We start from the raw sequence: 13,350 nt of genomic DNA, 5'->3' as shown, positions 1-13,350 counted from the left end.
TATTAAAATAAATGGGTTATTCAGCATCCTGATTGCATCTACAGGACAGTACAGGCCCTCCTCTTTCTGGTACTTGTTTCACCACAACAAGGATACTCTGAAGAAACAAGGATGAGAAAAGACCAAGGTGAACAATATACTGTTAGAGTGCAACAGTTACTAAAAAATTAACTGGGGTTTTTTCCTCATTAAATTGCCTCCCTACTTTCTGCCTTCAAGAACAGCAGATGGAGGCACAAAAAAAGCTAAAATCAATTATTAATCGACAAGAGGTGATAGATCCCCATTCCCACAGGACCCTGCTTCACAATCTTAACAGCAATATTGAGTACATCTATACATTAAGCTTCACACAGCTGTGCTACAAATTTCAGAAATCAACACTTCACTGAAAGAACTTTCTAAGTTACTATGGTTCTGAGAGACCTTTTGGCACCTTTAAATCAGCTACCTTTGTGACACATTTTATTACATACTGTTATATTCAGTTAATACTACCAGCAAAAGACGGAATTAACTCATAGTCTTTGGATGCTTTATGCCATTGTGGGGAAGCAAAGTGGCTGTAAAACCACCTTAAATAGATAGTTATATGTGGCCTATCATTGATTTGCAGAATAATCTCCAGATTATTCAAAGACAAGACAGAGCAGAGAATCTGATTCCACCTTTACCAGGGATGTCCACTACACTCTATAGCATAAACATATGTTTATGTGTCCTTCTCTTTCCCTTATTATAATCTAAACAGGAAGAGACTACAGCACTGCTTTCTCTTCACGTTCCTCTCCAGATTTTTGCATTCATGTTGTTGAATACAAATGACCTATTTCAGATCGCCTTTATAGCACAGGACATAACACTGTGGAGAGAACAGCACAGGGTAAGAGAAGAAAACAGAAAGAAGGATCACATGCTGTATCCATACATACTGGCTCCTTCAGGGGAGGACATGAACATAAACAACACAAAACAAAGTAAATGCACTTCTAACTCCATGTGTAAAAAATGCCCATAAGTAATCTTTCTAGTCTACAGGAAAGACATAGCTGTAATTCCTTTTGTAATACTTGCAAAGCATTTGTATGCTACAGCAGTGAGAACTACGATAGCAGAAAACAGCATACTACAGTCTGGAGAAAAACCAGAAGCAGATGGGGTAGGCACCTAGAGTTGGAACTGGCAGGTATATGCCAGTGCGATACAATGAAATAACAGAATAGTGTTTTGGAACTTTCCTTGGAAAGAATGCAAGACACAGAAGACGTATAGGGAGACCAGGAGTTTTTGAAACTGCAGTGCTGATTCTAGATTTCCATGTCAGTCACTGAATTAACTTTGCTAGGATTTCCCATCCCAGCAAGCTCAGCCATTTTCATACCATGGATATATCAAAACAGAAAAACACTACTGGACTTTTAAAACAAAATAATTTAAATGTATTAAGCATGTAAATTACTGATGCCAGTTTATTCTTTACTAAGATTCACATCTCCAAGTAATTTGACTATTCTATAAAATATTTTATGAGAAACACAAATTTTCAAATACTAATTAAACTGTGTATATACTTGCTCATTTGTTGTCCTCTGCAAGTTAGATCCTGTTAAGGCTTTTATTTCTTCCACCTGAATTGTAGCAAGTTGAGGCTTAATCATGTTTGTTATTTGTGTACAGTCATTATCTAACTGGGGAATACTGGGTTCTGAATTTAACTGCTCTTCCTCAGTGTTAAGCTGTCTCTCATTTGGCACTACAGGAGTGACAGGCTGTACTACAGATCCTGACAAGGCATTCAGAGCTGTCACAAGCTGTACTGGCAGGGCATCACTGCTCTCATCTGCTGATGGATCAATAGAAAAGGCATGGCCCTGACACTCTAACTTGTCGGGCAATGGGTTTATCATTTTAAGACCCTCAGAATCACTGAAGGATCTCAACAAATCACTGATTTCAAATTCACCAGTCTCTATACTCTGTTCAGTGAATGCTTCCATGAAAATCTTCCCTGGGGATGTCAGTGAAAGATCTGTATCATTATTAGCAGAGTGTTCTTTTACTCTATTATCCGTGTCAATAATGGTCATGCAGGTTCTCTGGCAATCTTCTAAAACACGCGGAGATATATCTTGTGGTGCCTGTTCCTTTGGAACCATTATTATATCCTCCAGAAGGGCATCTAGACAGAGGCTTATTTCTGGAGAGAGATCTTCATTACTGAATTTCTGTAAAATCTAAACATTAAAAAAAAAAAATTGTTTACAAAAAGGAATGGAAGAACTCTCTCTAAAAAGCATGTAACTAACATTCACTTTCAAAGTCATCCATATATATATACATTTTATTCACAATTATTGCATAAACTACAAGACTCAAAGCCTTCCCTAAGAACTCATACAACTTCTTAACAGGGGTTAGACTGAGGTCTCAGTTTCAAAAGCAGAGTACTTCAGCTGTTGAATTCCCTAGCAGTGAAAATCCAGAGTAAAAAAGTCTTAATCTGTTATAAAGTCAAAGATATTATACCATTGCCAATGACCTGACGGTGTTGAAAGGCTTTAAAAGAAAGGAATTAAAAATTTCTGTCGCACAGAAATAATGAAAGTTAACATATTCATAATAATATAAAAAGCATAGTTAGTAAAACACAATAGATTAGTTTTGATTATGTGTTTATATGGATCCCACACAGGTATGGAGCATTTGTGCCTCACAAGCTTCTGTTCAAAACCTTAGGAGTATGTTTGGAGGCTGCACATTTGCGTTTCCACACTGAGTACAGACCCACAAAACCATAACTGTTCTTGGAAAAGTAATACAGCTACTGTTTTTCTAATCACTTTGAACCACTTTCAATAGATGCACCCATTTTTATACCAATTAATAGCTTTTTCATTTTTTTTTCCTATCCCTGTTTCAAATGCTTCTGCAGGAGAAAATCAGATGCCTCAGCAGACCTAAAACATATATTTTCTATATAACATTTGCCTATAATAGTGCTGTTGCTTAGTAATACTGGATCTTAACAAAATCTCTTTCAATACATTTTCAGATTCTTGCTGCCAGCAAGTGGCAATACTGGGCAGTGCAAGAATCCTTTAACCACTGGTAACATAATTTTGATAAAGGTCACACACAATAAAACAGAAAGGGCAGAAATCTGACAGCATTGACTCAAGTTCAGTTTGTAAGCCATTATAAATCCTTGACTCTTTGTTGAAAAATTATTCCCCAGTCTGCTGTTTCCTATCTTGTACCTGTGCAGCTAATTGTTCCTTTTTAAGTACTGACTACTTCTTACTTTGCTGTACTGAATTACAGTTTCTTTTTAGACCACTTCTCCAATTTGTGCAGACTTCAAACAACTGGGGAAAAAACCCACTGACATAACTTTCTGTACCTGAAGAACTGTGGGATGAACAGCCTGTACATATATTACAAATTTCCTAAGAAAAAGGCTTGGTGCATCTGTTGAAGGGCAGGTGAAACTTACATTTATATTAATGGAGAAGGATCAGGCAGGCATAAATGACTTATTTTGTAAGATCCTAAAAACCCAAATGCCAACTGAAATCCAACACTTAAATATGATGGTGTTCACAAAACCCCCATCCAACTACAGGTGCCTAAATTTCTTTAACACTTATTTCTGTTGGCAAAATCCTGTGGGACTTGCTCTAGAAGTAATTAAAATCTTCAGAACATAATAAAAGTCAAAACTTTCCCTCCCTAAAACCCATCCTCAGCTGCCACTTATCCATAAAAGTACTTAAAACCCCAGTGCCTAAGGTCCCTCTACCTTCCTCCAATTGTCTGTTGAAAAGGAACAGAGGAGCTGCTGAAGGAGCAAGGCTGAGCCAGCTGGGAACTGAACCAAAACAGGGAGTTCTCTCTCCTGTGGATCCCAGTCTGGTAAATATGGTCTGAATACACATAAGTTTAACTTAAAGGAGGAGCAGGATTCCCCCTCAGTCAGTAGCTCAGCAGTAAAATATCAACATTGTGGTAAACACAGGTTCAGGTCCATTCTCCACCAGAAGAGCTATGCTTCAAGCAACTCATTTAAAACATCGATTCCTATGTAAGAATGCCAAAGAGAAACAGGTATCTCGTTGGCATAAGGCTGTTAGTTCTTTTTAGGGTTTGAATGCCAACCACCTCATGCCATCTGTGAATCTCTTCCACTGAGCATGAGCACACTACTTTGAAAGCCTTGATTTAAATCCCACTATCCTCATGTCTCAATTATTCCCAGTACAAATCCAAATCAAGGTGCTCCTTAATCCAGGCACAAATCCTGCTGACGTTATAGCATCAGCCCAGAATCTCGTCTCTCCATCTTACACAGTAAGCACGCACTGGGTAACAGCTGAGCATGGCCATGGTCAACTCCAGCCTCGGCTGATTCATAACCTCACACCAGAGGAAGCAGGTGGACACGGAAGTCAAGCAGAGGTCTCATCTAAAAAAACCAACTCCTTGGCCATGGATATAAAAACTGTATGTTAACAAACTCAATGCACCAAAGGTCAGTGAGCGAGCCAGGCTTAGTCGAGCCTTAGATGTCTACCTCTCCCTATGCACTACATGACCAAGCTTAAATCTAGCCTGTAAGTTCCAAGAGATGGCAGTACATTCACATCACCTTGGTAAATCTTGACATGCAAGGATTCTTCTTCCACGTGTTTGAGAACAATTAAAATGTTATTGAGAAATTGGTGGCTATTTGGCATCACAGATTGTGGCTTGCAAATGTTACAAGATAAAACTGGACTAATACTGAAGCATAAATAATAAGGGTAGAGTGGAAATGTTAAATGGACTCCCGTATCTGCTAGCTCGGAGTCAAACAACAGCAGAGAAGCTCAGCTTTTCAATACACACATGTAACAGAATCACTATAAAAGAGTTAAGGCTTCAGAAAGATCAACATTACCAGTTTTCGTGAGAATGCTGAGATGAAGATTACTGCAATATACTGGGACATGAGGGATGCACAGAGAATGACAGAACAGTTGAGGTTAGAAGGGGCCTCTTGAGATCATCTAGTTCAACCTCGCTGCTCAAGCAGTGTCAGCTGCACCAGGTTTCCCAGGACAATGTCTAGCCAGGTTCTGAGTATCTCCACAGGTGGAGAATGCACAACCTCTCTGGGAAACCTGTTCCAGTGTCAGACTACCCTCACAGTTAAAAAGTGGGTTTTTGTGTTCAGATGGGATTTATTTCTTTTTAATTTGTATCTGTTGCCTCTTGTCCTATCAGTGGGCACTACTGAGAAGTCTGGCTCCCCCATCTTCATTCCTTCCTGTCAGGTGTACATACACATTGGTAAGATACTCCCGAGCCTTCTCTTCTCCACGTTGACCAGTCCTAGCTCTCTCAGCCTGTCCTCATACGAAAGACCGTAGAATCATAGAATGGTTTGAGTTGGAAGGGACCTTTAAAGGTCATCTAGTCCAGTCCTCCTGCAAAGAGCAGGAACATCTTCAACTAGATCAGGTTGCTCACAGCCCCATCCAACCTGACCTTGAATGCTTCCAGGGGTGGGGCATCTACCACCTCTCTGGGAAACCTGTTTCAGTGTTTCACTACACTCATCATAAAAAAATTATTCTATCTAGTCAACATCTACCCTCTTTTAGTTTCAAGACAGTACTCCTTGTCCTATTGCAACAGGTCCTACTAAAAAGTTTATCCCCATCCTTCTTATAAGCCCCCTTGAAGCATTGAAAGGCCACTATAAGGTCTCCCTGGAGCCTTCTCTTCTCCAGGCTGAACAAACCCAACTCTCTCAGCCTGTCCTCACAGGAGAGCTGTTCCAGCCCTTGGATCATTTTTGTGGCCCTCCTCCGGACCCACTCCAACAGGTCCATGTCTCTCCTGTGCTGAGGACTCCAGAGCTGGACGCAGGACTCCAGGTGGAGTCTCACCAAAGCACAATAGAGGGGCAGAATCACCTCCCTCGACCTGCTGGCCATGCTTCTTTTGAAGCAGCCCAGTATACAGTTGCCTTTCCGGGCTGCAAGCGCACATTGCTGGCTCATGTCCAGTTTTTGATCCACCAGTACCTCCAAGTCCTTCTCTGCAGGGCTGCTCTCAATCCTTCATCCCCCAGCCTGTATTCATACTGGGGGCTGCCCTGACCCAGGTGCAGGACTTTGCCCTTGGCCTTGTGGAATCTCATGAGGTTCACATGGGCCCACTTCTTGAACCTGTCCAGGTCCCTCTGGATGGTATCCCATCCCTCAGGCGTGTCAACTGCACCACTCAGTTTGGTGTCATCTGCATGCCTGCTGAGGGTGCTCTCGATCCCACTGTCTATGTGATTGATGAAGATATTAAACAGTACTGGTCCCAGTATGGACCCCTGAGGGACACCACTCATCACTGATCTCCACCTGGACATTGAGCTGTTGACCACTACTCTCTGGATGTGACCATCCAATCAATTCCACATCCACTGAACAGTCCATCCATCAAATCCATATCTCTTCAATTTAAAGAGAACGATGTTGTGGGGGACCATGTCAAAGGCCTTACAGAACCAGATGCACCAGTCCTTTAATCATCTTTGTGGCCCTGTGCTGGACTCGCTCCACTGTGTCTGTATCTTTCATGTACTGAGGACCCAGAACCGGACACAGTATTCCAGAGGTAGCCTTACCAGTTCTGAGTAGAAGATCACCTCCCTCGACTTGCTGGCAACACTATTCCTAATGCAGCCCATGATACTGTTCGCCTTCTTTGTCACAAGGGTGTATTGCTGGCTTGTGGCCAGCTTATTGTCCACCAGGATCTCCAGGTCCTTCTCTGCAGAGCTACTTTCCAGCCAGTTGGTCCCCAGCATGTACTGATGCCTGAGGTTATTCCTCCCCAGATGCAGGACTTTGTATTTCCCCTTGTTGAACTTCATGACATTCCTCTCTGCTCAGTTCTCCAACATGTACAGGTCCCTCTGAATGGCAACACAACTATCTGGTGATCCAGCCACTCCTCCCAGTACCATCTCTGAACTTGCTGAGGGTGCATTCTGTTCCATTTTCCAGGCCATTAATGCAGACGTTGAACAGTATTGGTCCCACTATTAACAGACTAACCACAACAGAAAACAGAGCTGTTACGTCTCAAAATCAAGAAAACCCAGTAAGACACATTTTATGGTGTCACGACTTCTATGCAGATATTATGTTAATTAATTAATATCTCTTGTATTTTCAGGAATAGATACACAAAACTAACATGCCCAGTGACTCACTGCTGGTTGTCAAGGTGTCTGTCCTGCCCTTTCTTCAAATCAGTACACAGAACCTGTGATGGCCATTGGTTCCTCTCACAAGAGGTCTTCCTGCAGCACTCAGATCTTGCCAGTGCCAACATCACCCAATATGCAAAAAGCATAATTCACTGCAGTGATTAATCCCAACCTTCTGACTCCAGGCTCCTAAAATATACTCTCTGGAGATATTCTCAATGCACTCTATCTGCATATTCTCCAGAGGCTATTAATCACAGGTAATCGTTGTTTCAAGGCATTTTGATTTTGTTCTATTTAACTAACTCCGTACAATCAGAATGTTTAATTTAATAAACTTGGTATTATAGCTGTATATTGGTAGTTGTATATTTTTCAAAAGGAATAGCCTACAGGATTTCATTTTTTTCCTTTGTTCTGAGACAAGGGATACTTAACCACATAACCAATTGTATTTGCTACAAGACATGAATAGTTTGCCATACTGGTCTCAAATTTGTCTTTGGTGAATTTCAGCAAGTACTGTTTTTTCCCCAACATTAACCTTAATCAGGCTCCCTGAAAAAAGAAAGTAAAATTGATTTATACAGAATTCTAACTTTTTATTTATAGGTACAAATCTATGGGACTAGATGGAACAGTCATAATGCTATGGTCCCTGCATTAAGCAGGTTATTTCAGCAGATAATTACACTGTATATTGCTGTATATTGCTCCACAATGGAATGTCAGAGAAGAAATACTGGAACTGGTATCGTGCTGTAAGTTAATGTGAGGTTTCCTAAGAAGCTGCAAATGGCAGCAAGCATTACATGTACCCAGTAAGATCCTCTTGCTTCTCTAGGACCCATGCAGTTGATATCACTAGCGCTGCAGAAATCCTCAAAACTGTCCATGACATTGCAATAGGAGTTGGTAATAAGTTACTTTTTGCTGCAGAAACAGCAACAGAGCAAATTTCAATGACAGTTTCTTCGTCCAGCATACATAGACCTGAAAGCAATGAACTGGTCAGGGATGAACTGAGACTAGAAATCAAAAAGCACAAAGAGGGCATTGTGCCTCAGAGGGGTAACAGAAGGAGATAACAATGCAGAGGCAGCAGAGCAGACGTAAGTACCATCACGGTTGCAGATGACAGCATACAGACAGACAATACAGAGGCAAAGGCCAAGAACTCCTTCATGAAATGCTGCCAGCACTTCCTCTGCTGACTGAAGAGAAATCTGCTCAAGTCCTTCACTGCTGCTTGGACTTCACTGACTGCAAATCACAAATGGAGGGAGTGCTGGAAAGGACAAGGGGAGAGGGGAAGTGGAGAGGAATCAAGGGAACATTTGACCACTGGATGTTTATGTCAGTGGTTGCAGAACCTTCAACTCTTGCTCAAGATATTTCTGGGTTGGATGGTTCACATGGATATATTGTTGAGTTTTTGCTACTGTGTTTTCTGGAAGCTGTCAGTGAATTCCTTCTTCGTTGCAAGGTTTTCCTTCTTTTATGTGCAAAAGCAGTGCTTGCAAGCAGATAATTACTAAAATAATCAGTATTATTTGTGAGCTACGCTTGTAACATTGAGATTGCATTAAGCTTATCTAAATAAGTGTTGGTACAGTCCTTGTCCTTCCACTTGCCTTCAGCTGTGCGTTTCTACATCCTCTCTTGTGCTGCACTGGCACTTACCTAATCTTCTGGGGAGCTGAATTGAAAAAAATAACCTGGCTGAAAACTAAGCCAACTAAAAAAAATTGAACAGCATCTGACAGTTGTTCCCCCAAACTTGCTTCATGCTGGGAGTCAAACAAGCGCTAGTGTTGGCCCAAAGGAAGCAGCAGAAACACATGGCAAAGAAAACGGGCAGTACCTTGCAACACCCAAGTGGACAGCCTCACACTGGAGTGGAATCATCCCCGATTCAGTATTGCTGAGAAAGGAGCTAACAAATGGAAAAGGTAGCTCCAAAGCTATTCCCTCACTTTTACCTCATCAGCAGTGAAACCTGTCACTCATAAGCAGCTTTAGGATTACCAAAGAGATGTATCAGAGACTGGTACTACCTATTCTTGGCCACAAGTCATTACTCCCAAACAGAAGGACAGTTACAGATACTCTGTTCCTCCTCAAAGAACTTCCTAATGCCTCTCCCACAACTTTCATTGGTGGAAAACATGTTTTAAGGTACTGAAAGTCTCCATTACTTTAGCTTAAGTAACAGCCCTTTTAGATTCTGTGTCATGGTGATGTTTTTCCTACTTCACTGTTACTGCTATGCTTCTACCCTTGCATCCTACAAGCTTAGTAACTGCAGTTCCTACCCAAAAGGCAGAAAATAAAGGTTAGCTCTTAAGTTGTTTTCACCTAATGTGCTCAGTGTCAGTTTCAACAGCTATGTACCTGCTTTTTAAAATGAAAGAACAAGGTATTCTTCAGTAAAATATTCTCTAATGCTAATTAAATTAAATGATATTTTATATACATTCAGGTGTAAAAATACACTAACCTTTTCTTCTGAATCTTTCTGAAATCCATTCAATTTGATATCTAAATTTAGGAGAGTAAACAAATATTTTATTTGTACTTTCCACTTCTGAAAGTTGTCATCATCTCTAATAAAATGGCCTCACTTCCTGATTAAGGCTGAAGTTTCAAACCTTAAAAATTACTATAGTCATGTTCCCTAAGCGGAACTGACAATAAGGTTTCTAGTTAGGCTCTGTTAGTCACCAAATTATATTCCAGGGCTATTTTGTCACATTTCTTAACTGTGGTTTAGAGGCCTGTGTTTCCAAAGACTATCAGCAGATAGAATTGCCGCCCATTCCACAGGGTGAGACCTATCCCCTGCCCTCTGTAATTACAATGCAATTAGACAATACAGCTAAAACAATCCAATAATTTACTGCCTCTGAAAAGGGCTGGTCGCAACCACCCTGCTCCCATCACTGTGTTTTGACATTCATGTGACTCCCTGGGAATTTCCTCATCAGAAATAAAGTGAATGGTTTTCTATTGGCTTAGCAAAAATTAGCCCAAACAAGGAGACAGTAAAACAGATGGGGCAGTCCTGCACTGCTAGAAGCACAGAGGAACAGAAGTACAACTGAAGTAGCAGCAGGTGACAGACAGACCTGGGGAATGACCTGTAGTATTTTTGTTTTTCTGTTCTTACAGATGCCTTTGATGCTTGGATATGTTAGTAAGAAGCATGTAGGAACCCTCAATGACTGTTACATCCGTGCTTACCTTACACATCCATATGGCACTTGAGTATCATGTGGCTTGTAACTGCTGTCAGAAAATTTCACAGCAATGTAATAATTTTAAGCTGGAAATGTACCACTGGCTTGGGAAAACAGTTATTTCTTCAAACAATCCTAATAGAATACTTACAAAAAAGTAACTTGTAGTCCAAGACAACTATGAAAACTAACCAGCTGTTGTAAAGGCCACATATAGTCAGATTCTAAATAAACCTACATGGATACTCATCTTCAGCTTCTCAAATGATTTTGCCACAGCTAGAGCAACTTGCAGTTTTGTACAAAATATGACATACCTACAGAATTATTTTGCTGTTCCTCTACTGCAGCATTTAGTGAAAAACCAGGCTTAGAAATACTTTCAGTAAGTGATGGACACTTTATCCAACCCCTAGAATTAAATAATACAATAGAAAGTTCTTATTCAGAAATAATTGTAATCTGCTCAGCTTAAGAAAATTCCTACAGTACTTTGAGTTTATTTATGCAGTTTTGTACTTACAATTATTTGTGGGAAAAACTGCAGTTATTTTGAAGGCATACTTCTCTTTACAAGGACATGCATTAACTAAGACTTCCAGATTTCTTAAGTGGAGCTAGCTATGTTTGTACATTCATTAAGAGAAAAAATGGCCCTTCCTATTTTTTATTACTTCTTTCTGTATTTCTGTTATAAATCCATCTTCTACTGAAATCCTCCCATAGGTTCTAAGAAAAGAAGGTCTAACATTATTACAAATTTTTGTTTATTTGCCTAATGGTTTTTCCTGAGTAGTTTACTGTCATTCCTGTTGCTTAGGCCCTTATAGCATTAACAGTAATCTCATCAATAAAAACAAATACAGGTACATTTTGACCCATATTGGACACAGAATTACCTCTGACATAAATATTGATCCTCCACTAAGCAAACAAGAAAACTGCTTCACGACAGAACACCGAGAACAAAATAACATACAAATGGAGGTATAATGGAATTGTTTAATTACAGTATGCCTCACTGGAGTTCCTGTGTGAGGTATTATACTCACTGCAGTAGAGACTGAGACTGGTCAGATGCATATGTCTCTTGAGGTATCTGAAAAAAAAAATTAACAAGTTGGTACACAAAGTACTTCATTATTTATTTTCTCAGCTTTTTTACAAGCTTATCTTCTTCTTTCTGCAATTGAGTCAGGAAACAGAATTTTTAGATCCTATCTTTACATACATTACTAATAAGATACAAAAGCCATTCCACTTAAATATTTTTTTAATTTGTGCTATTTGAGAAAAATGTTGAAAAATAAATCAAGACTATGAAAGACAACACTCACCTTGCACAGGAAAACATACCAATGCAAGACACAATGGCTTTAAACTTCAGGTATTTTATACACCAAAAGACCAAAACACAAGGTATTTTTATTTCAACTCCCAGTTTTAATCTTGTTCTGTAACAAGTCCCTCTTTTCATTAAATAAGACAGGGTGCTGCTCCAGAGGCTGTGGAGTTTAGTATACAACTCTCAATTTCCCTGGAGAAGGCAGAACTAAGAAACTTAGCTGACAAGACCTGCACATAGGCAAGCTCTAAGTGGCAGGGCTGCAACATGCAGACACAGGAAAGGGCATGTTGGTAAAGAAAGAGCTAATGTGAGAGCAGGAGCCAAATTCAAACTCTTCTGTAAAAGGAGCCTGGATCCGCTTTTTGTGCCTCTGACCATAGGTAAGGGAGAGATCTCCCCTAGTATGGAAAAAGGAGCCTTTATGTAAAGTCTAAGGCAACCTAGGAATGATTAAGATAGGCAAGTGAACTGCAGAACGGTTCTCTTCCAGATGAGCTGAAGACTGCGGATTACTAGTGGACTATCAGCATACTGGCTACAGTTTTAAACAAATCATGGACATACAGTGGATAACATTCACAGCACTAGGAAAACTCTGGGAAAGTACATCTTGGCTTGCACAAGGTATTAGCAACACAGTAAGAACAACCATTTTAGCCATGCCCTTAAGAGCAACAGGTGGAGATTGCCCAGGAGGAAGGACTGCTAAAAGGCTCCCTGGAACAGAACAGATTCTTTAGAAACAATTTGTGCAACAATTATTGACTGATGTAGGTTCCAAAATATGGCAATGGGATAGTCAGCAGAAAGTTACTGACTTTCCTAAATACACCCTTCGTACGAATCAGCCTGGGTATTTACACAGAACATTATCCAGAGACCAAGCGAGGTGTGTAGGATAGCAGAACAACTACTAAATCTCTTTGACTGGCTAACATTGCTCCAGCAGATCCTTAAAGCTCAATGAACTACCACTGTATCTCAGAAGAAGGAGGAGCTATTTTGTCTGCTAAAAACTTAGGTTCTAAGCAAAATCAGTGTATTGTTGATCGGTTGAAAGGTCTTCTCAAATCATAAAAGTTACACAAATAGTACTTGTCGCCACTGACTGCAAGTAGTGGGAACAGCCTTTTGTCCTGCCCTCTTGCTTTTGGTAAGGAAATTCCTGCAAAACTCAACTGATTTTTCTCATTTCAGCACTTATTTATACAGCCAACTATCTGAGGGGACTCTGGATGTGTTCCAAAAAAGGACTAATGCTTAAAAGCCGCTAAGCGCCACCTAACAACTTTAGGTGCACTTCACCAAACTTGGCAAGAAAAAAAAGCCTGAAAAAGGTGAAAGCACAAACTCACCATCATGAGGCCTGCCTGAACAAGCCATGGAATAGGGTGTTAACAGATAATGGAAACAACCTGAATTGTCAGTTGGAAAGAACTTGAATCCTACAAAATCCTACCAAAGTCTGGTGGAAGAAAAATCTTACTTACAATCTCTTACATGATAGAATC

General features: G+C 40.2%; 1 protein-coding gene across 1 annotated transcript in view; it reads right to left on the bottom strand.

Moving 5' to 3' along the window:
* The window catches only part of ANKRD31 (ankyrin repeat domain 31), a 72,428-nt gene that overhangs the window by 54,834 nt on the left and 4,244 nt on the right, over positions 1-13,350 (bottom strand). The window contains exons 4-7 of the mRNA XM_072859687.1: positions 11,544-11,590; positions 10,809-10,903; positions 9,753-9,793; positions 1,572-2,225 (exon numbers count right to left, since the gene is read on the bottom strand). Coding sequence (XP_072715788.1) covers positions 1,572-2,225; positions 9,753-9,793; positions 10,809-10,903; positions 11,544-11,590 — 837 coding nt within the window. The remainder of the gene's footprint in view (positions 1-1,571; positions 2,226-9,752; positions 9,794-10,808; positions 10,904-11,543; positions 11,591-13,350) is intronic.

This window comes from Ciconia boyciana, chromosome 4, assembly GCF_034638445.1.
Source record: "Ciconia boyciana chromosome 4, ASM3463844v1, whole genome shotgun sequence".
Taxonomy (NCBI): domain Eukaryota; kingdom Metazoa; phylum Chordata; class Aves; order Ciconiiformes; family Ciconiidae; genus Ciconia; species Ciconia boyciana.
Note: the sequence above shows the minus strand (reverse complement) of the source record. Positions and strands in the feature narration are given on the sequence as shown.